Here is a 22,960-nt window from a genome sequence, read left to right as displayed (position 1 = left end):
AACTCGTGTTGGTCTGTGGAGACAGTTGTTAGCTCTTAGGTAGATACTAATCTTAGCCAATCAATCATGTTTACATTTTGTTCTAAATTGAACATATGGAAAGCAATTGTACAATCTTCCTATACTGCCAAAAATCTAGAGATTGTGACAAATCCATCACCAGTTCATTCAAAACTGCCAGGGCTTGATGAATCACCCTTTATTATGTGTACAAAAAACATTGGTACATATTTCATACCAAGAGCTGCCTTTGTGTTCGACACTAGGACACTCGTTTCAGCTATGAACCGGAAAGGAAAGGAACCTGAGCTAGAGTTGTCGGAAGCGAAATGTCAAGATTATGGACTGCCAAATATGCAGCGATACCGGCAGCATAACCAGCAAAAGCGAAGCCACTTATCTGCAAAATTTATAAGAGAATCAGGAAACTTCATGTTGTTATAGGCAGCATATAATTTGCATAACAGGATATACCTTCCGGAGGTACCAAAAGAAGTCGACTCTCTCCATCCCCATGTATGCAACACCAGCAGCGGAGCCGATAACCAACATGGATCCACCTGTGCCAGCGCAATATGCTACTAGCTGCCAGAACTCTGAATCTTGTGGAAACGAAGAGAGATCGTACATTCCCATTGTTGCAGCGACCAGTGGGACATTGTCAATGATCGCAGATACGACTCCAATTGAACTTGCAATCAGTTCAACATTTGGTATGTTGGAGTCAAGGTAGTTTGCCAACTCCCGCAGAATACCTGCTGCCTCAAGGCTGTGAACTAAAATTAGATGCTAATATATCTTATGATAGTCGTAGAAAAGGTTTTCACAAAAACAAGATGATATCTTTGACTGAGAAGTAGGAGTTACCTGCTAACTGATAGGAGGATACCAAGGAAGAAAAGAGCTCCCTGAGTGTCGATTCTTGATAAAGCCTGTGGTACTTTCAAGCGCTGTCTCTCAGATTCACCAAAGTGAATAGCATCGGTGAGGATCCAAAGAACTCCCAGTCCAAACAGCATACCCATGTAAGGAGGCAGGCCAGTGAGTGCTTTGAAAACTGGGACAAATAACAGAGCACCAATTCCAACGGAGAAAACAAGTTTGCCTCGAGGAGCCATCTGTTCTGATGCCAAAACATCCGCGGTGTTCTGTCCTTTCCCATTAACTTCACTGGATGAAATAAAAATAATAAAATGTCATTTCTTGTTTAAGAAACTTTAGTTGCCAACAATATTATACATTTATATCTGGTGGCATTAAACTCTCGGGAAGCCACAGGTAGTACCTAGTGAGGGACAAAAGAGCCAGAGGGACAGCCAATGAAACCAGCGATGGAATTACTAAGCCCTGTGGCCAAAGAAAGAACATAAAAATTTCATGTCAAAGCACAAAAAGGTCAGCGATAGAAAAGAAGAGAAAATATAGAACAATAGAAATAAAGAACAAACTACTAACCACTCCTTAAAACAATAAACAGCTAAATATTAGTCATCAACTAAAATGCAGTGCAGAGTACATTTTCTGTTTGTTGTTTGTAGCACAAAAGTATATTGGTCATATACCTATTTAACCACCTCAGGCCAATTTTTTCCATCTTACTGTAGATGCAATCTGTATTTTTCTAATCGTCAATTTAAACTTCTTTGTTGAAGGGAACATGTTTGTTTCATTATTCTACACAAAGCAACTTCAAAGAGACAGCCATGACCAAAAAATACAAAAAGGATGGTACATCACGACTTTGTTTTCCAATAAAATTTGAACAGTACAATAAAATAACAGATTGACTATAACAGAAAGAATAAGAGGTCATAGTAGAGAACCTTCATTGTCTGCAATGTGGATATTTGACCGTGTATCCAGAGCATGGTGGTGGTAACATCACCAATTGGTGTCCATGCACCACCAGCATTTGCTGCTATAACAACTACCCCACCCAGAAGCCTGCCAAATAGCAATAATCAATACATGCCTAAACAGTAAACACATGCTTAAATAAGATCTCCCATTCTTTCCTGTCAATGCACGTACCCAGTAACCCAGTCGCTTCAGACATTCGAATTCTTTCTCGTAAAATATAGAACTAAAGAAACAGAGTTCACATCTCCTGTAACAGGAGATCCTTCAAATGCATGACAACTTATGAAGTGTATAGAATGTGGCACCTTAGAGTTAAAGAAAAAATACTACTACAAAAGAATCAATAATGTGTTCTCTTATGCTCCTAGGATACGCTACAATACATTCATTGTATGGCTAGGAGTGGATAACATATGCTATGGAAAACTTTATCATAGTTTGAGGATATGTTCTTGGCAGAAGCTGATTAAAAAAAATGACCAGACTAAAGTTCTTGCAGGCTGTCCGTGATGACCTCACATTTATCATATTTAGAATGCAAAATTGGTAATACTATATATAAGCACTTGCCTTTATTACAAGGAAATATCTCTCTCTAAAGAGATCAAGATTAACCAAATTCTTTAAAATGAGTTCGTCAGACAAAAGGCTTGAGTATTCTTATCTGAATAAGAAGGGACAGATAATAGTGGGTATGAGGCACCTACTTCCGATATTCTGAAGGTGGCACCAACTTTCTTAACAATGAAACCATGACAATAGTGGATGTCAAGTTGTCGAGGACTGAGCTGAGGAAAAATGTAACAAAACCCACCTGGAATATTTATAACAATCAGTCAAGGAGGCAGTGAAGGAAAACAAAGATGCCTTGCATATTTTTTCACAAATTGAAAAGAAAAGGATCAAGATCTTTACTTGATAAGGAGACCAACTTGCTTTTTAGCGGTGATAAAAGAAAAGGCTTAGAAGATCATTTACCACCCAAAGTAGAGTTCTTGGCTTGCGAGTTGTGATGTTATCTGTGACCAGCTTGAACCCTTGATGAGCATCAACTATCTCCACAATGGTCATTGCACCAAGCAAGAAAAACACTATTTCACTGACATCAGCAGATGCTTGAGACAACTGTGAAACAGCTATCTCAGTTGATGGGGCCTGCAAAAAAATTCATCTTGAATTTGCTCTGTTTGGTGAGAAGAAAAGGCAGACTGTTATCTTCCTATCTTCTGACTTCCCAGAAACATAGATATACTGGTTGAATGAAACCCAGACCCAGACAATACACTAAACAATTGGAATTGACTGATTAAGGTCTAAGATAGTTTCTAGGAGCAGGAAACTTAGTGTAACTGAAAGGTCAGTACCCCCGTCGACATCACATAAAAGATAGTAAATTTTTTTAAGAGTAAGTATGTAGAGAGACTAATTAAAAATCAAGAGATAAGAACAGATTATAACATTCACAGCAGAGTGAAAAGTATTAGGAGAATGAAGCCTACACCTTACCCCAATACTCCTTACAACCCACAAGCTAACAGCCATCAAAAGTCCAACTCCACTTTTGTTGAATGCAAGAGATTCCTCGAATATTATTCCAGCATACCCGATTCCAAACAACAATACCATTGCAAGATCCTGGTCAAGAACTAAGTTTCTGTTACAAAGAATATTCAAATAAATTTCTTAAGCTTTGCAAGATTTAATGCAGATGTGTGTGAACCTGGTTCGCTGCAACCCACGAATGATTTATGGCCAGAGTTCCTGTTCCAGCAGCCGCCAGAACTGCAAGTGCTTTCACCAAATCTGTCTTTGGTTGGTAATTGGCTTCAAATTCTTCAGAACTTGTATCATCAATAGAACATAAAGGGTCACATGTTCCAGGTGGATTTGAATCCTATATTGAAATTGTTCTAAATTTAGATCACAATCAAACTCACACTAACAAATATCTCACCAGAAACCTATCACAACTAAATACCAAATCAATCGATTTGCATACAAAATATATCAAAATGCAACCTGATAATTCTCGAGAACACATCCAGGATAACCTAATCAGTCAAATTAAGTTGTGAGATTAAAAGATTAAAACCTGAAGCTGGGGGCTAGTCGACGAAGTAGAAGAGGATTCTTCTCGGGCCTTGTCTTCGGCCCGCGCTAGAAGAAGTTCATTCCTGCGCAAAAACAACCTTGAGCTCACTCCTCTACAAAACGAAGATTGACGCAGAAGAGGCGGCCGCGGCGGCGGGGGGTATTTATGAGATGAAGTACAACAGAGCTGTATTTTAACGGGATGAGGAACAACACTCGACATCACTGTATCGGCGTTTTTGCCAGTAAACGGATTGGAAGTTGAAGAAGCTGAGAGTGAGTGGAGTGAAATCATGGATGGATGGTTAAGAGAGAGACAGGGGTGTGAAAGTGTGTCCATGCAAACTACTGGAGCTCGGCTTCTGAGCTCGGAAATGAAGCTCGGCTCTGAGTCCGGTTGTGATCGAGTGGTGGAGCCTCGGCAGCTCCGAGAAGAGATCAAGAAATAAAGCTCGGCTTTGAGCTAGCCGAGAAATGCAGTTCGGTTGCTAACCGAGAAAGGCAGTTCGGTTGATAGCCGAGAAATGCAGTTCGGTTGCTAACCAAGAATGGCAGTTCGGTTTTAGCCGAGCAGCGGTTATAACTAACTTTGGGAAATAGAGTTAGTTGGATTTTATTTCTTGATTGCATCTTGTATAAATAGCTCGATAGAGCTCAGTAGTGAGAGACGCAGAACACAGATTACACACACAATTAGAAGAGAATTCTTGCACTAGCTAGCGTTTGCTTAGAGTGATAGATTGTGAGTGTGAAGTTCTTGTATTGAGAGTTCCATCAATAAGATTCCGGTCATCTTCTCCGTGGACGTAGGTGGATTATCACCGAACCACGTTATATCGTTTGAGTGCTTTATTTCCTCGTTCGTGCGTGTGTGAGATCGGCGGTATCACGACCCAACAAGTGGCGCCGTCTGTGGGAAGACTTCCACGATTTGCCGATTGATTGGTTTCTGGGTGAGTTCGTGTCTAGAGGTTCCGTTGTATAAGCTGATCTTGGCGATTGCCCACCGCTCGTTTTGAGAAATGTCTACAGCCAAGTTCGAGGTGGAAAAGTTCACCGGGAGAAACGATTTTGGGCTGTGGAGGCTGAAGATGAAGGCCATCTTGATGCAGCAAGGCCTATGGGATATCTTGAAGAATGAAGGTGACGCTAAAGAAGGCAAACCTGATGCTGATGAAAAGGAGAAGCAAAGGCTTCAAGATATGCAGTATAAGGCTTATAGCACCCTGATCTTGAACCTCACGGACAGGGTGCTAAGGGAAGTTTCCAAGGAGGAGACGGCTGCAGGAGTATGGGGGAAACTTGAGTCATTGTACATGACCAAGTCTCTGGCGAACCGGTTACATTTGAAGCAAAGGCTTCTTGCTTTCAAGTTTTCAGATGGGAAGAGCATTTCTGAACAGCTCGAGGAGTTTGGGAAATGCATAGATGATCTTGAGAATATCGATGAGGTCATTAAAGATGAGGATAAGGCATTGATGTTGCTCAATTCCCTGCCTAAAAGTTATGAGCACTTCAAGGATGCAGTGCTTCTTGGAAGAGAAACCAAGGTCACCTATGAAGAGATTCATTCTGCATTGAAGATGAAGGAATCGCAGAAGGCTAATAACAAACAAACTGATCCAGTAGCTGAGAGTCTGCATGTGAAAAATAATCAGAATAAAAGGGGTTCCAAGAAGAAGTTCCAGAAGAAGGAAGAAGGTGGAGTATGGAAGGAGAAGAGAAGCTGTCACTACTGTAAGAAACCGGGCCATTTAAAGAAGCATTGTTTTGCTTGGAAGAGGAAACAAGAGCAAGAAAAGGCTGGGAACATAGAGACTGCTGATCTGGCTCAGGATGTTGAAGATAATGAAGCTTTGAATATCCACTCAGGGGCCAAGATTGAAGAATGCTGGATCATGGATTCAGGGTGCTCCTTCCACATTTGCTCACACAAATCTTGGTTCCAAGAATTATCAGCTTGGGAAGGATCAGTGATGCTAGGAAATGATCAAGTGTGCAATGTCAAGGGCATTGGGAACATCAGATTGAGGATGAAGGATGGGAGTATGAAGACTCTCACAGAAGTCAGATTCATTCCTCAAATCAAGAGAAATTTAATATCTCTTGGAATGCTAGAGTCAAAAGGGTGCAGATTCAACTCTGGTGATGGGATCCTCACAGTAACAAAAGGCACCAGAATTGTGATGGAGGCCCAGAGAAAGAACAGCCTATACTATTTGCTGGGTGAAACCGTGGTTGATGCTGTGAATCTTGCCCAGACAGAAGACCTGCATCTATGGCATGCCAGGCTTGGACATGTGGGTGAGAAAGGCATAAGAGAGCTGGCTAAACAAGGAGTGATGAAGTTAAGTGCATCAGACAGCCTAAAGAAATGTGAATCTTGCATTCTAGGAAAGGCAAAGAAGCTGCCATTTTCTGGTGGGAAACACACTTCATCAGCCCCATTTGTGTATGCCCACAGTGACTTGTGGGGGCCATCCCAAACTGAATCCATAGGTGGAGGTAAGTATTTCATCTCCATCATAGATGATTACTCAAGAAAAGTGTGGATTTACATTCTAAGAGAGAAGTCCCAAGCTTTTGAAAAATTTAGAGAATGGCATGCTAGATATGAGAATGAAAAGGGCTCAGTGCTTAAATATCTAAGGACTGATAATGGCATGGAGTTTCTGTCTGCGGAGTTTGATAGTTTCTGTAAGGTGAAAGGGATAAGAAGGCATAGGACCGTGCCAAGAAATCCTCAACAGAACGGGCTGGCAGAAAGAATGAATAGGACATTGCTAGAAAGGGTGAGGTGCATGCTATTCTACTCTGGAATGCCAAAGAGATTCTGGGCAGAGGCTGTCTCTACTGCAGCTAATCTGATCAATAAGTGTCCATCATCTGCTATATCCAATGAGACCCCAGATCAAAGATGGTATGGAAGCCTAGGTGATTACTCAGCCTTGAAGGTGTTTGGGTGTGCTGCTTATGCACACATTAAGCAGAGTAAATTGGAGCCAAGGGCAAAGAAATGTGTGTTGTTGGGATACCAAGATGGGGTAAAAGGATACAGATTGTGGAATTTGGATAGAGAAGGCAGAAATATCATTGTGAGCAGAGATGTGACATTCAATGAAGAGGAGATGCCATTTAAAGATGATGGGAAGCCCTCTGGTGGTGGCAGTAGCTCTGAAATGCAAAACCTTGAGTTTGGTGGAGAATCTGCTGGAACAGACACTGATGAGGATGTTGTGATCACAGGAAATCAAGAAGAAGGTGGAGCAACTAGCTCTCAACATACTCAGAACACAGGTGAGCAGGAGTCACCAGTGCAGCAAGCTGCTGCAGCTCAAGGGGCCAGAAGAAATCCAAGAAGAAATGCAGGCCTACCTAGCAGATTCTCAGATTATGACATGAGCTTCTTTGCTCTATGTGTAGCAGAAGTACTCATGTTTTCAGAACCCTCAACCTATGAAGAAGCCATGAGTTGCAAGGAAAGTCAGAAATGGATCAAGGCCATGGAAGAAGAAATAGAGTCCTTGCTGAAAAATGGGACTTGGATTTTGGTGACTGATCCAGGGACTCAGAAGCTGATCAGTTGCAAATGGCTGTTTAAGAAGAAAGTAGAGGTGGGGGAAGTTGAAAGCATACGGTTTAAGGCAAGGCTGGTTGCTAGAGGATTCACACAAGTAGAGGGTATTGACTACACAGAGGTGTTCTCTCCAGTGGTGAAGCACACTTCCATTCGGATCTTATTGGCCATGACTGCTCATTTCAACTGGGAGCTGCATCAGCTTGATGTGAAGACAGCATTTTTGCATGGAGATCTAGAGGAAACGATCTATATGATGCAGCCTAAGGGTTTTGAGAAGCCGGGAGAAGAAAAGAAAGTTTGCTTGTTAAAGAAAAGCCTATATGGGCTCAAGCAAAGCAGCCGGCAGTGGAACAAGAAGTTTCATGAGCAGATGGAATTGATGGCATTTGAGAGATCCAGTTTTGATAGCTGCGTGTATGTCAAGAGAAGTGGAAATCTAATACTGGCCTATCTACTGCTGTATGTGGATGATATTCTGCTGGCAGGATCAAGCAAGAGTGAGCTGCTGTCTGTCAAGGAGGAGTTGAAGCAGAGATTTGATATGAAAGATCTTGGGGAAGCCAAGAGAATCTTGGGTATGGATATTGTCAGGAACAGAAAGAAGAAAGAACTGAAATTGGTTCAGGCTGATTATATCAGAAAGGTGGTAGAAAAATACCAGGTAAGGAGTGAAAAGTCAGTATCCACTCCATTGGCTAGCTGCTTCAAACTCAGTAAAGAACAGATGCCAAAGACAGCTGAAGATAGAGAAGAGATGAGCAGGATACCCTATGCAAATATAGTGGGAAGTGTGATGTACTTGATGATATGTACAAGGCCGGATGTGGCTCATGCCATAAGCGTTGCAAGCAGATATATGGCTGATCCAGGTAGGGATCACTGGGCAGCACTAAAGTGGATTCTGAAATACCTGAAAGGGTCTGTCATGGTTGGCTTGAAGTTTGGTGGTGGAGTTTGGTCTGAGGAGAGGGAAGTCCTAGAAGGATTCTGTGACTCGGATTATGCGGCTAACTTAGACAACAGAAAGTCTCAGAGTGGTTACATCTTCACACTATATGGCACAGCAATCAGCTGGAAATCAAATTTGCAGTCTGTGGTTGCACTGTCCACAACCGAAGCTGAGTATATTTCTCTGACTGAGGCTGCAAAGGAAGGAAAATGGTTGCAAGGAATCTTGGAAGATTTAGGAATGAAGCTGGGAGCAGTGAAGATTAACTGTGACAGCAACTCGGCTATATGTTTAGCAAAACATCAAATGTTCCATGAGAGGTCGAAGCATATAGATGTGAGGAGACACTTCATCAGAGATGAGATTCAAAGTGGAAAGATCAATGTGGTGAAAGTTCCTACCGAAGAAAATGCATCAGACATGTTGACAAAATCTCTGCCAACTTCGAAATTCAAACATTGTTTGAAGTTGGTTGAGATTGTGGAGTGTTGAAGCTTGTAACAAGGATTGAGAAGGGAATCCAGATATTGATGGAGTTTTGCAAGGACAAGGTGGAGATTTGTGAAAGTGTGTCCATGCAAACTACTGGAGCTCGGCTTCTGAGCTCGGAAATGAAGCTCGGCTCTGAGTCCGGTTGTGATCGAGTGGTGGAGCCTCGGCAGCTCCGAGAAGAGATCAAGAAATAAAGCTCGGCTTTGAGCTAGCCGAGAAATGCAGTTCGGTTGCTAACCGAGAAAGGCAGTTCGGTTGATAGCCGAGAAATGCAGTTCGGTTGCTAACCAAGAATGGCAGTTCGGTTTTAGCCGAGCAGCGGTTATAACTAACTTTGGGAAATAGAGTTAGTTGGATTTTATTTCTTGATTGCATCTTGTATAAATAGCTCGATAGAGCTCAGTAGTGAGAGACGCAGAACACAGATTACACACACAATTAGAAGAGAATTCTTGCACTAGCTAGCGTTTGCTTAGAGTGATAGATTGTGAGTGTGAAGTTCTTGTATTGAGAGTTCCATCAATAAGATTCCGGTCATCTTCTCCGTGGACGTAGGTGGATTATCACCGAACCACGTTATATCGTTTGAGTGCTTTATTTCCTCGTTCGTGCGTGTGTGAGATCGGCGGTATCACGACCCAACAAGGGGGGGGTTTCTGCTATTCTAAGTCGGTATATCCGTTGAGAGAGAAGAGGACATTTTCAGCTAAAAGCGTGTTTTCCGAAATTGTGTGATAAATTTATGTAAGACGCGTGGTTTTCTCTCTCTCTTTTATTATATCTTCGTCATTTCTCACTTGTAGATTTTCCGATATCAATGGCCGCGGCGGCGCAGATTTCTTCATCTCTCTACTACCAGCGGTGAGATTGAGTGACGCAGTCCACAATTCTGCTTTACAATGCTCGACGCCACACGTACAATACCTCTAATCGCTTTCCATCTGTATTGTGCAGGAATTTCCGCCTTGACTACAGCGAAAACTTCTCGTTTCACGCGCAAATTATGGACGGCGTTCGCGTTTGCTGCTGGATCTTCTCTCTGTGAGAATTTTTAATAGGCTTATTTTTGTAGTGATTTTGTTTTGAATCAGCTAAGCTTTACCTCGTGTATGAGTAATTTGAAGCTATGGTGATTGTTAATTCTTCTTTTTCCAGTGATTGACAATCAATTTTACCAGAAACTGCGCATGGACTTGGAAATCAGTTGCAGAGCAGGAAGCAAAGCAATGGTGTAGATGCCTGGAAAATGGCAATGGTTGGCTTTGCTTCCGATTTCGTAATGGGAAAAGGACTCCTCGAGGTATAACTTGTCTATGAATACTTCATTCACCTCACAGTTGCTGATTTTATTTTTCTGTACATCCAATTTGTGATAGGTTCTATCTATGCTTCAACACTCTCATCTAGGGATGGAATTCTTCCACCCTACCAAACATGCCCTAAATGTACGTATTAGATTCAAATGTGGTTAAAAAAAGATGAATCAGAGAGTCGCAAATTGTGATACCATGTAGGTGGCATTAAGATAGAAGTTTTGATGAGTAAGAACCAAAATGCCCCCTTTGCCATGTTGTTTATGTATTGTGATGATATATGTTTTTAGGTTCACAAAATGAGCAATGCTTCTACACCATTACTATCTTAATCTCATTCCCATCTCTCATCTTGTGAAGATTTACTAGTATTATATTAGATGGAGAACTTTTCTTCAGACCAAAACATCTTCTGTTGCACCAGCTTCTTCTTCGAAAATTATAAGTCTTCTCTGGAATCTGCGTAGTCGAGGCTTTTCTTGAGCTATGGACTATAAACTTTATTCCTGTATATGTTGAGCTTTCGTTTCGTTGATTTGATTGTATGCAGTAAACAGATACATTAGTATTCCAATTTCCATTGATATTCTTCTCATCTATTTATCCTCCAGAATTTTGCCAACAGTGGTGGCTATCACAGTTTTGGTGGGAGTTCTTAAAGCAATCTCCATCTTCCAATGTGCATCAGAGAGTTAATCAGGTTTGTCTATTCTTCTCTTCTGAGCTCCATTCCTGAAAATGATACAATGTGATGCCTAATTTATATTGCATTAATATTTCATTTGAGAGTATTATAACTAGTTAATCTGATGGATGTTGTGAATCCTCTGTTTAATTCTCATAACACACATTCTAAAAATATATAATGTGTCTCAGCCACACAAAAAAGGAAAAAACAGGAGATACCCTTCATTTTCCATATAGTAGAGACAATCAATAAGTCTATACCTATTCTCCCCTCCCAAAAAAGCAGTATCTGATCCCTCCCCCATCCCATGCCTGTTATGACCACCATGGGATACACCAGGGTGGCCTCGGCTGCAGCATTGGTTGTGGTGGTGATGATCCTCTGCTCGGAGATCCCGGGGGCTGGGGCAACCATGTTCCCGGAGGTGGAAATAACGCTGGCTAACGATGGGGAGAGCCCGGTGTGGTTCATGTGCCAGATGACGCAGAAGGGGGACTCCCTGTACGAGCTGCCCCCAAACAGCACGTACCGGTTCAGCTTCACGCACGTGGCCTTCCCGATGCGGTGGTGCTACATGTACATCCACCCGGGCAGCCAGGGCTTCTTCTGGGTGTACACGGTGCGATCCAGATGCACCAAGTGCTTCTGGAGCATCGACAAGCACCCTTCTCTCTACCGCAACGACATCGGCAGGTGGGAGAGGCAGAAGCTCTTTATGCCGCCATCTTTCAATATCTCCAATTTCTTACTTAATGATACTCAATCTGCGAGATAAGATATATAATCAATATGCACATCTCTCTGCTTTTTTTTTATTGTCGTGTGATTGGTTTTGTATCTTTCTATCATTTGTCGTATATTGATTTCATTTTGTTTGTTTTTGTTAGTATTTATTAATAATTTCATTAAACAACTAAAAATACATAACTAACCTAATTAGAAATCTTAAATTTTACATAACTAAAAACCAAAATAAAACAATGAAAAGTACATAATTTACATTGAAAATATAATTATAGATACATGATTTAAATGAAAAATGCATGATTAAAATATAGAAATTTTGAAAAAGTGCAATTTAAAAAATAATCTATCCATCATTTTTTTTTATCAAAGCAACATATTTATTCTTTCTCCGAATGACCCGGCCACCTTGATGAAGGAGGATGGTGTGGCAGTTTGCTACCAAATGTGGACTGAGAATTTCAGGCAACCTGATAAAACTGCTACTAACTTGACTAATCAATTGAGAAGGTTTGAGAAGGTTTGTAATTATAAATTTTGGTTAAAATTAGGATTTAGGAGTACTATATATGCGATGAAAAATTAATCAATTTTTTTATGGATAATCCTAATTTAAATTGTGCTTAGTTTTTTTTTTGGGTTGAGAGATGAACGAATTTGCGTTCATATTTTAGTATAGAATATAATTTAAGTTCGTTGAACTAATCGTATTGATCCACTTCGAAATATTTGTAATTGAAAAATTCAAAATCACAACAAAATTAAGTGCGCTTAATTTATTTGTATTTAGCACAATATAGTCAATCTAGAACTACATACTAACGCCAACAATGACCAAGTTCCTGTAAAAAAGATTAATATTTCACTTTTCATGATATAAAGTAAATATTTGAAGTTATTGGACAAAATAGTTTTTTATAGCTAGGTGATCTTTGCATGCATACAGTGAAGTTTCTCTACGTATATAAAATTAGCACCAAAAATTCATTAAATGCTTCCAATCTTGATGACATAATCAAAAATCTAAAACACTATCACCACTCTTGTTCATACCTAATTTAGTTTGGAAATTTGAAGATTACGTAAATATCTTTCCGGAACTTTGCTTAATACAAACACACTTGCCTTAATACAAACATCTTGAAACTTGCCTTAATTACATAAACATATATTCCAAATCTATCAACTCAATTTTATTTTATTTTGATCGAGTTTTGTAGTAAAAATGTTGTAGCTTGGGAGATTTATGCAATTTTGATCGAGAACCGCCAATTTTTTCTAGCTATTCAACAATTGTTAAAGAATCAAAAGTATACTGAATGGAGAATTAATTCAATATCAACTTTAAATGTACTCTTATGAACATCACATGTGTAAAAACCCTAATTTTGGAGATGAATGTATTCACATAATTAGGCTCCCAAAATGTGATAATTCTGATAATCAATTGGAGAAGACAAGATTAAAATTCAATCTTGATGATAAAAAAAAAGAGTATCTGCTGCGATCACAGAGTCATCTACAGTGGCGGATCTAGTTAAGAACAAAGCGGTACGAGTGTACCCCCAAAACTGCCAGCAGCCTAGTGGCAGCAGCCTAGTGGTAATATGCTCTTCTGACACAGCATTCGCCCAGGTTTGATTCCTCTCGGTGTTAATTCCTTTTCTGCCTTATTAATTACGCCCTACGCCCTACGCCCTATTCTATCTTGAGTTGTTTTTAGTTTCTACCTATGTATCAAATATCACACTAATATAGTACTATTATTTGTTCTCTCCTTTTTATATACACAGTAAATAATGTATTATTGGATATAATCTTGATTAATTGTTTATTGTTTCTCATCTAATGTTTGATTAAATATAATAATATACATTTGTTCTCTCATTTATTTTATACTACACAATAAAACATGTATGATTGAAAATCTTTATTATTTATGATTTTGATGCTCAAATTTGGGATTATATAAAAAATATGATATGTTTTATTTTTATTTAAATATTTAAAACTTTTTCAGAACTAAAATAATTTTTTTATATATAAATATCCATGAACTTTCATTTCTAATAGTGAAACATTTTCTAGTGATAATATTAAAAAGTAATCTATCTTTTATATCAATAACAAAAGAAAAGATAGATTGAATATTAAATCTTTAAAGTCGGTATAATTATTTATCGTACCCCCAGTATGAAATTTCTGAATCCGCCACTGGTCATCTGCAATCAGTTGTTGAAGCGATAATGGTGGCGCATAATTCTTCAAATTCTCTTCAACCTTTCCCCCAAAATCCTCCAACGACTTGATCAATTGCTCCAATTCACCGCCGATCTCCTTCGCCGCCGCCACGCGGTTGATCAGAGCCTCGATTTCGGAGGGTTGGCCGAAAGAGTAGAGCTTCCCGGCCGGAGACTGCACCAGAAATGCAATCTCAACGCCGCATAGGACGGTGAGCTCGCTAGCTTTGTGGTAGAGAAAGAGGGTTCAAATTGTCTGTAAATAAAATTTTATAAGTACTCAATTTTTAGTAATTCCATTTAAAAAAGAGGGTTCACATAGGGAGCGTTACTGCGTTAGTATCGACGAAAGAAAAGCAGTCTTCTTTAATTTAATTTGTTGAATAGTTGAGTAAAACGAATTAGAATATTTGGCCCATTTTGTAAAACTAGTTAACTAGGAGGTTTTGACTAAAATATTGACCGATTTATTTAAATAATTAAATTAATGGAGCTTAAATCACTTACTTATACGCTTTAAATTTAACAATTTTATTTTTTGTGAGTGGTGAAAGAAGGAATACACATTTTTTCTAATGTTGAAAATGGAGAAGTATTTCAAAAACAGATTTGCAAAATAATTAAAGCGAGGTATTTAGTTAACTACGTAAGTAATCTAATTTCAAAGCCTTTTTTTATTAGTAGAAAAATCCTGTACACTCTACAAATCTATCAATATCTAAAGTGAGAGTTTTTTGGATGCCAATGTGGCACATTTTTGAGCGGGAAAACAATTTATTGGGCAAACAAAAGACAGATATTATTGAGTAAAAATTGGTCCAATAAAAAAATGGCTTCACCAAGAAGTTTATACAATAGCTGCAGCTTTGCAGTCTAAGAGTATAGACATGGGGATGGAGTACATGACAATCTTGAAGCAAAATCTCTATATATACCAATACAAAACAAATCACAATACTTCAATTCAAATAAGCTCTATTTTGACAGATCTGTGCAAAAAAAAAGCACTAAGGCTCAATGTTTTCTGCCTTTTTACTTGCCCAAGATAAAATCGGTCGGAGCACACAAGACGGCAGGGAAGGTGAAGCAGGATGGAAAGAACCCGGCGAAGCAAGCGGTGGAGCGACGTGCAGGGCCGTAGGCGCGCGTGGCGGCGTGGTGGCGAGGCAAGGCGTGTTCAGCCGCTGGAGAGGGGACAGCGCCGACGGAGGCGGTTGCTGCCTCGACGCGACGCTGAGGCTACCGTAGGCAGCGAGGTCGCGACCACCGAGGCGACATCTCAGCCTCATCGGCGACTCAGCCGCGAAATGAAGAGGAACGCCGCTGCCTCAATAAGCCAGACCCTGGTTTTTCCGTTCTAGGACGGAGAAGGCGAGGGATCGACGGACGATTGGCGTTGATTCGCCGTAGACGACGGAGGCAAATGGCGGCGGAAAAATGAAAAAATCGGAGAGAGATTGAGAGAGGGAAACGTTGCCGGTGCATAACGACGGCGGCACCGGCCGAACGCGAGCAAGGATTCACCGCGACGGGAGAGATGGCGAGACTAGGGTTGGGGATTTGGGGAAGAATGGAGAGAAGATATGAGGGAGAGAGAGGAAGCAGCAGCGACGGATGGGAGTTTGTTTTTGGCCACTGAATGTTAATTGATTTAGGCCATTAAAACTTTAATTTTGGACTATGAATTTTAATTAATTTGGGGCCATGAAATTTAATTCCTTGGACCATGAATTTTAATTGACTTGGGCCATTAAATAATTTCCTTTGGGCCTCTGATTTATGTTGGGCATTTTAATACTTGGACCAACAACTAATTAGTTTTGACCTTACTAATTAAATCTCATTTTATATTTAATCCAAGAGAATTAAATTGAGGATGATATCATTATATTTATGTTTTAAAAATTAGGTTTTAATTTTGAACTATTAATTTATTGGACTTTGTATAAATATTTTTTAATTTAAATTCATCTTTGTAATTAAGTTTATGTATTCTTATTTTGCCTTTTATTTGAGTTAAAATTTGAATTGTGCTAAAGAGTTTAAAATTGGAATGGTGCTAAAGAGTTTAATTTACCTTCTATTTGGGTTAAAATTAAAATTTTTTTCATCATTGTAATAATTTCTTCTCTGAATTAATCTATAAACTAAATGGCAACACAAATATATAATTTAATTTTCATGCTATATTTATTTAATTAAAATATTTAATATTCCTCATAAAGAGTTTAATTTTCCTTCTATTTGGTTGTGTCGTATGCAATGACCATTAACAAGAATCAGGGTCAATCACTCTCTCATGTTGGATTATTTTTGAGAAAACCTGTTTTCAATCATGGACAGCTGTATGTTGCTATATCAAGAGTCACAAGTCGTGAAGGTTTGAAGATTTTGGTGTGTAAAGATGAAGGCAATGGTGATTCTACTGTTACCATTGTTTATAAAGAAGTTTTTCAAAACTTATGAACTATTGTATTGTTGATATTTGCGTAAATTCTATTTGTGAATATTTGTGTTTTTTTACATATTTTTTCAAAACTTATGAACTATTGGATTGTTGATATTTGCGTAAGTTCCTATTTGTGAATATTTGTGAGGCGGCGACCGTGGCGGGAGAGGCGGCGGAACAGACGGACAACCGCCGAGGCTGTGTGGAAGGAGATCCTGCGAGGAAGAAGGAGCTGTGCTCTGGCCGAAAAGATTATTTCGCCGCCGATTAGAGAGGAGAAAGAGAGAGAGAGAGAGAGGAAGAAAGATGGAGGCGTTGGCTGCATTTAGGGTTTGAGGAATATTAACGTACATTGTTTGGACTTTAGTGTAATATTTAGTGGGCTTTTTGGAGTATAATTTTGATTTCATTGTATAAAATTATGCAATTTAGAGTAATCTTTCTTAATTGAATAGAGTTTTAATTTGAGTGTTGTACTCTATTATTATATTTATGCTAAGTTTTAATTTGAAATTTTAATTTATTGGACTTTATAAAATATGTATGTTTTTTGAATTAATTTTTTATTTACTCATAGTTCTATTCTTTTTACTTTTCAAATTTTTGAAATTCTCCTATATTTATATTGAATTTAAATGTAGCTAGACTAAATAGTAATTATGAAACACCAATAAATAATGATATAAAGTGAAACTAAATTAATGTCATTATAAAAAATAATATTGCATAACATTAATTGTTGTTGTGTATAATTGTATACAATTTTATATGTAAATATATTAGTTTAAGCAAATATGTTCAAATTACTTATAAATATATATTTATATTCAAGATATAAAATTTATAAATATATTTATATTTAAATTACTAAAAGTACACAATTATAATTGAGTTGATTTTAATTTATTCTACTACTAGATAAGATAATTTTGTTTATGACTTTGAGTTCTATTTCTTCTTTGCAATTTCAAGAGTGAGTCCATGAATGATTAAAGGTTTTAGTCTATACTGAGGGGTAATTACACCATACATACAAAATGTACTAATATTTTAAATTTGTAAAAAAGTTTTAAGTTAGCATATATCAGACAGAAAGAGTAAAATGAGATCATTATATATGGACGAAGCGAAAAGGAAATAAAATAATAATTCTTCGCTGACAAAGGAAGTATTGCGGACACCAAGACTAAAATTTGATAGTTTTTTATTTAATTTTTGTTTTTATTCATAGTTTCCACTCTATAAATATACCATATTTTATCTTCATTTTTCATGTCTTCCAATCTCTTTCCCCAACTCACTTTCCATCGGAGAAATCTGGTCATGTAATTGTTGAAATTGTATTTTTTAGTATTGCGCTTTATACTATTTCGAGTTAAAAAGAGGTGCTACAAAAATGGTGTCGAGCGTGAGAGAGGAGAAAGAGAGAAGGGACGCCACTACTTTTAGGATGAGGGTTTATTAATTTATGTATTCCATAATTTTTGGGCTTTATTATTGGTAATAATGTACTACTTGGGTATTATATTCAGATTTAAATATATATTTAATACTTAAAGGTTTCAATTTGGGTGTTTTGCTCGATTATGTCTTAAATTAGTAGGTTCTAATTTAGTATACATAATTCTAATTGAGTTTATTTTATTTTATATATTTAAGTAATTACTATGTATTTAGTCTTTGGCCATACATTATAAGTTATGCCAAGTCATTAAAACCTATAGTGTTAACGATCCATTTGATACTTACTATTATAATATTTGTTGCAATTTAATTATTTTTTTATTGAGACATTTAGTTTTTTTATAAGTTATTATTAAGATAGTATAACTACATAAAATTTCATTATAATTTTATTTTGGATGAAAGAAAAACAAATTCTCTAAAGTTGCATTGTACATATATTCAAGAAATGTTAAAATTTTAATTAAGTAAAATGATAGTGTTTGGGTGATGATATTCATAGGATGAGATTGTGACAAAATAATTTGCGTAATGAGATCAGATTGTGGACACTAAAGGTAGTATGAAAAGCTACAATTTACTTGATTTTGATTTCTTTTATGAGATAAGATTTTGTTCTTTATAACTTTGATTTCTATTTCTCTTTTATGATTCTTAAAATATTATATTTATGTACATTACTCTCTTTGTTCAATAAAAATATAGGCATATAATATGCTATGGAAATTAAGATAAAATTTGTAAAGTACGAGAGGAGGGGAAGAGTAGTTGAAGTAATGTTTTAATAGTGGTATAAGTTATAAATAACTTGGTGTATATGAGTAATAAATTGGGATAAGTTTCTATAAATGAAAATGACCATATTTTTATGCGACGAACGAAAATGGAAAGTAAATATATTTTTATGGGACGGATGGAGTATTAAAGTTTGATAAAAAAAATCTTAAACTTATCAATGTTGCTCACGATTCTCATCGTTGCAACATTGGAAACTTTTTTCAAAAAGTTTGAAAAAAACTACTACTATCTCATACTATCAACCAAGCCATTCAATATTTTCAGTTTAAATAATAAAAACTATTACTATGTGCATTTGGTCAATTTAGATACTTTATATTATGATTCTAAATTCTTTTAAAGATCAAACTCTACAACCATTCAATAAGAAGCACTACCTTCTCTAATTTGTTTTCATTTTTTTATTTCTAATTAGCTCTACAAGTTTATTGGTAGTAAGACTATTCCATTTAAAAAAGTTGCATTGGCCCACCGGATATTTAATTAAAGAAAGAAATAGGGAAAAAACAATGAGAGAAATAGAATTAGAGTACTACGTGTTTAAAATTCTACCATCCTATTGCTTTTCATATGATAGTGGTTACGTTTAACCATAGCAACCCCCGTTATGTTATAGTATAAAACAGCAGAGGATCCTCCCCATCTTACAAGTGTGTTTTTATTGAAGTGTCTTTGTTATCTATCTCTCATAAAACGTCTATTAAATTTAGATGTTTGTGTAGTGTTTTTTATCATTTGTCACTTTGTGTGTATTTGTGCATTTTGTATATGCACTTTATTTTCGTGCGTACTAATGTAATTGTTGGGTGTAAGATATAGTCATACATGGTTTATGGTTTTATATATTCACTTTTTCTCCCATCTTCATAATTTACCTACTTATTCTCCTCATCTCTCTTACCTTATCAATTTCTCATTAGAACTTGTGCCGTCCACAAAGCTAATATTACTATTTTCTGTGGACAAAGGGAGTATTAATTTATTTTTATTTTTATGTATAGTATTCTTTGAAATAGCAGTTTATGATTATATGTACATTGAGCAAATGTAAAACAGTCATAAGTATTGAGGGATGCTCATTATTAATACATTTTTCTGTTAGTTTACAACTTTAGTCTTTAGTTCTAGACATCATGTAAACCTTTTTTATAATGTTTTTTATTCGACATTTATTCTTTGTCAGCAAGCATAATTATATACCATTTTTATCATCTAATTTTTTTTTGTTCATTTATTTTAGAGTTCTCTGAAAGTTTTATGGCCCGTGCATAGCACGGGTGGTAAAACTAGTTCTCTAAACAAGAGAGTTTTTTATATGTAGATTCTACTGAAATTGTTCAAGGCATTAGCTTTAAAACTCCAAGAATTACATTATTAGAGCTTAATAGTATTACTTGCTTTGCTTGTCCACTTATCAAGTTGTACCTGCGACAAATTAATATTGATTGCAGTTGTCCTCCTTTATTATGTTCCTTTTGAAGTAGTATTGGCTTTAGTTCTTCCAGGTTCAATCAATATTACTGCCTCGAAAATAGTTTATTTTGCTATTTTAAAATGTCTAAAAAAATAATCTTATTTCTAATAATGAAAAGTGTCTCTCTCATATTTTATCCATTTTTTCTCTCACTTCTTATTTTATCTACTTTTTCTCGTTCTATCTTTTACTTTATCGATTCTGCATAGGACTCACTGTCCACAAATAAGACTATTTTTTTGGGACGGATGGAGTTCTTCATATCTGCTACCATTCTTTCATTTGATTAGAATTCATTCAAGGAATACACAACTTGTGTAATTTTTCTCTCGTGTCATCATATCTATGATTTTTTGGTTAGATGCTTCATGCTACACTTTTAGCCCATTCAAATTTGAGATGTTTTAAATCAGTTTGGGAAACCATGTAATATAAAATTATGCACCAACTCCAATCGGTAAAAGGACAAGGGCATGTGCTTTGATATCTACAAGGATATCTTTGTTCGAGTTATGTAAGAAATCTGCCCTACCAAAGTAATTAAAATATTCCTCTGTCCCACTAAATTAACCCTAACAACTTGATTTACTATAATTAAGGACATATGGCTTAAAAACAATGAATTTTGGAATGATATATAATTAAGGACATATTACTTAAAAAACAATGAATTTTGGATACAATTTGACATGAGAGTAATATATATGGAAATGACTCAACGATGAGGGACAAAAACATCCACGGTATATTGTTGTTTGTTTAAAAACATCCACGCACGGTATATTGAACGTAGATGATCGGATTTGCTCGTCGTGGAAATTTTGTCAACTGTATCCAAAATGTTGAGGACTCATTTCTTTTTGTCACATTTTTTTATTTTTTTAATCACCTTTTGTGACTCAGCTGGAAAATCTTAGGCCTTAATAAGCTTAATTTCTTTTGTATAGTTAGTAGAGTGTGAGGTTCATTACTAAAAATATCAAAAAATGAAGTGAGACCATTAATAAGGAATATTCGAAAATAAAAACCTGGAATACATAATGAGAAATATATAGTAAAAAAAATTTGAGTTGGTTTTATGTAGGACTTTGAACATTCTGAACCACACTAATTAAGAATACGTTTTTTTTAATAAAGTGCTAGTAGTAAGTTTTAATAGTTTTATTTGTTTTTTATTTAGTTCTTGGAGAAATAAATGTAGTACTAGTACATATTTTTTGCCCTGTATAAACTTGGGAGATTCCTGATTCTCTGATTTTTGTTTTTTTTTATTTGCTAATGACAGCAAGGTTTGTTTGGCTGGGGATAAATTTGAAATAAATAAACAACCAGTCTTCTCTCTGACATGCACAGAAATACTTGACTGATAGTCTAGATTAGGGGGATCAACTCTTTCACAATTACTACTCCTTCCATCATTGATGTAATTATAGATGTTATGCGCTATCCTCCGCCACATCAGTATTTCATCATCTATGATCTCATTCACCTGCAGTGGGATGCCCTATAGCCAGCCCTATAATTTCAACTCTTATTTTATATTTTTTATTTTTTATGTTTGCAAATATATCAATTAGACCATCCACAACGGGACTCGCCGGCGTCTCGCGTCTCGTCTCAGCGAGACGAGACCCCGGCGAGACGCGTTGCAGCCTCCATCTCGTCCCGTCTCGCCCCGCGTCTCGTCGCGCGTCTCGACTCGCCGAGCCAGGAGACGAGCTGTCTCGCCACGTGCCTAGGCGACGTGGCGCAGCCCGGCGTCGTGCGTGACGCCCACTCGCTGGCCCGCGAGTGGGCGTCGTCACGTGCTGACGCAATAAATATTTTTTTTAAAAAAAAATTCGAATTTAAATAAAAAAAAAAATTTTGTAACGGTATTATTACCGTTTTTTTGTTTTTTTTATATTTTTTTTGTTTTTTATTAAATTTTTTACTCTATAAATACTCCTAAACCCATCCTCATTTACACACAACTACACATCTATTCTTCATATCATCTAAATTTTCTCTCAAATTTTCGCTGAAATTTTCATAACCCAACTCAAGATGTCCGGCGACGGCGAGGGCAACTATGGCGGCTCCGGCTCCGGCGGGTGGGATCTCAACTCATTCGGCGATTGGGAGAACATGATCAACACATTGGGCGGTGGAGGTTCGTCAACGCCGGGGACCCAGGGTTCGGCGACGCCGGGGGGGTACCAACCACCCAATTTTGACCTTGAAGCATATGTTCGTCCCAACGTCCCGCGGTTTTCGCAGGGATTATCCCAGATCCGGGAGGATTTTCCAGTTGATCCCACGCCGGGAGTAGGCCGAGGCGGTGGAGGTGGGCGAGGCGGTGGAGGTGGCCGAGGCAGTGTACAACCCCAGACGGGCGAGGACGAGGAGGAAGAAGAGGAAGAGGAAGAGGATCTTGGCCGACATCCGTACAACAACCTCGAAACGATGGCGGTGTACAACGCCTGGATCACGGTCTCGTACGATCCCATCGTCGGGAATCAACAAACCCGGAAGTGTTTCTGGGAAAAGGTTGTCGAGGTCTACCACCAAATAAAGCCGAACCGCTCCCGCAAGCGCACAGTTAAAATGATCCGCTGTCACTTTGACCGAGTCGACCGACAGGTCAAAAAATTCTGCGGCATCTACTCGGCGGAAGAGGCGCGCTACCAAAGCGGCGCCACGGCCACCGACATTTTGACGTCCGCTTTGCGCGCCTACTACCAGGACGAGGGACACCAATTCAGATTTGTTGATGTTTGGCGCGCCGTCAAGGGCGAGGAACGATGGGCCGGCGGTTTCCGCTCCAGTTCGGGCTCAA

At 37.7% G+C, this 22,960-nt stretch overlaps 2 protein-coding genes across 7 annotated transcripts; one reads left to right on the top strand and one right to left on the bottom strand.

The window, feature by feature from the left end:
* Nucleotides 1-52: 52 nt before the first annotated feature.
* On the bottom strand, nt 53-4,284 carry LOC121758545 (sodium/proton antiporter 1-like). Its single transcript, XM_042153928.1, has 10 exons — nt 3,953-4,284; nt 3,581-3,754; nt 3,367-3,495; nt 2,839-3,015; nt 2,568-2,674; nt 1,824-1,944; nt 1,286-1,347; nt 868-1,170; nt 475-769; nt 53-400 (listed from the first exon to the last, which is right to left on the bottom strand). The coding sequence occupies exons 1-10, from the start codon at nt 4,244-4,246 to the stop codon at nt 281-283; spliced, it is 1,782 nt and encodes a 593-aa protein (XP_042009862.1). The 5' UTR covers nt 4,247-4,284; the 3' UTR covers nt 53-280.
* Nucleotides 4,285-9,728: 5,444 nt separating this feature from the next.
* LOC121758461 lies at nt 9,729-14,204 on the top strand. 6 transcript variants are annotated; one of them, XR_006041472.1, is made up of 6 exons: nt 9,729-9,833; nt 9,927-10,013; nt 10,128-10,272; nt 10,349-10,513; nt 10,897-10,985; nt 11,313-11,854. XR_006041472.1 is itself a non-coding variant. In XM_042153857.1 (5 exons), exons 4-5 carry the CDS (start codon nt 10,963-10,965, stop codon nt 11,746-11,748), a joined length of 459 nt encoding a protein of 152 aa, XP_042009791.1. In that variant the 5' UTR covers nt 9,729-9,833; nt 9,927-10,013; nt 10,128-10,272; nt 10,897-10,962; the 3' UTR covers nt 11,749-11,854. The 6 variants fall into 6 exon arrangements, 3 of the variants coding, with proteins under 3 accessions (XP_042009791.1, XP_042009792.1, XP_042009793.1); XR_006041469.1 differs by lacking the exon at nt 10,349-10,513 and adding an exon at nt 13,950-14,204 and having other exon boundaries at nt 10,897-13,352; XR_006041470.1 differs by having other exon boundaries at nt 10,349-10,417; nt 10,897-11,854.
* Nucleotides 14,205-22,960: the final 8,756 nt, after the last annotated feature.

This window comes from Salvia splendens, chromosome 12 (assembly GCF_004379255.2).
Source record: "Salvia splendens isolate huo1 chromosome 12, SspV2, whole genome shotgun sequence".
In the NCBI taxonomy this organism is placed as follows: domain Eukaryota; kingdom Viridiplantae; phylum Streptophyta; class Magnoliopsida; order Lamiales; family Lamiaceae; genus Salvia; species Salvia splendens.
The sequence above is the reverse complement of the archived record's forward strand: the minus strand, read 5'-3'. Positions and strand labels throughout refer to the sequence as shown.

Coding starts and splice junctions, on each gene's coding strand:
- LOC121758545 (XM_042153928.1), bottom strand. CDS start 4,246: ATGATTTCACTCCACTCACTCTCAGCTTCTTCAACTTCCAATCCGTTT. Junction 3,755..3,952: donor CGACTAGCCCCCAGCTTCAG/GTTTTAATCTTT, acceptor ATTTCAATATAG/GATTCAAATCCACCTGGAAC. Junction 1,171..1,285: donor GCTCTTTTGTCCCTCACTAG/GTACTACCTGTG, acceptor TATTTCATCCAG/TGAAGTTAATGGGAAAGGAC.
- LOC121758461 (XM_042153857.1), top strand. CDS start 10,963: ATGTGCATCAGAGAGTTAATCAG. Junction 10,986..11,312: donor TGCATCAGAGAGTTAATCAG/GTTTGTCTATTC, acceptor GGGATACACCAG/GGTGGCCTCGGCTGCAGCAT.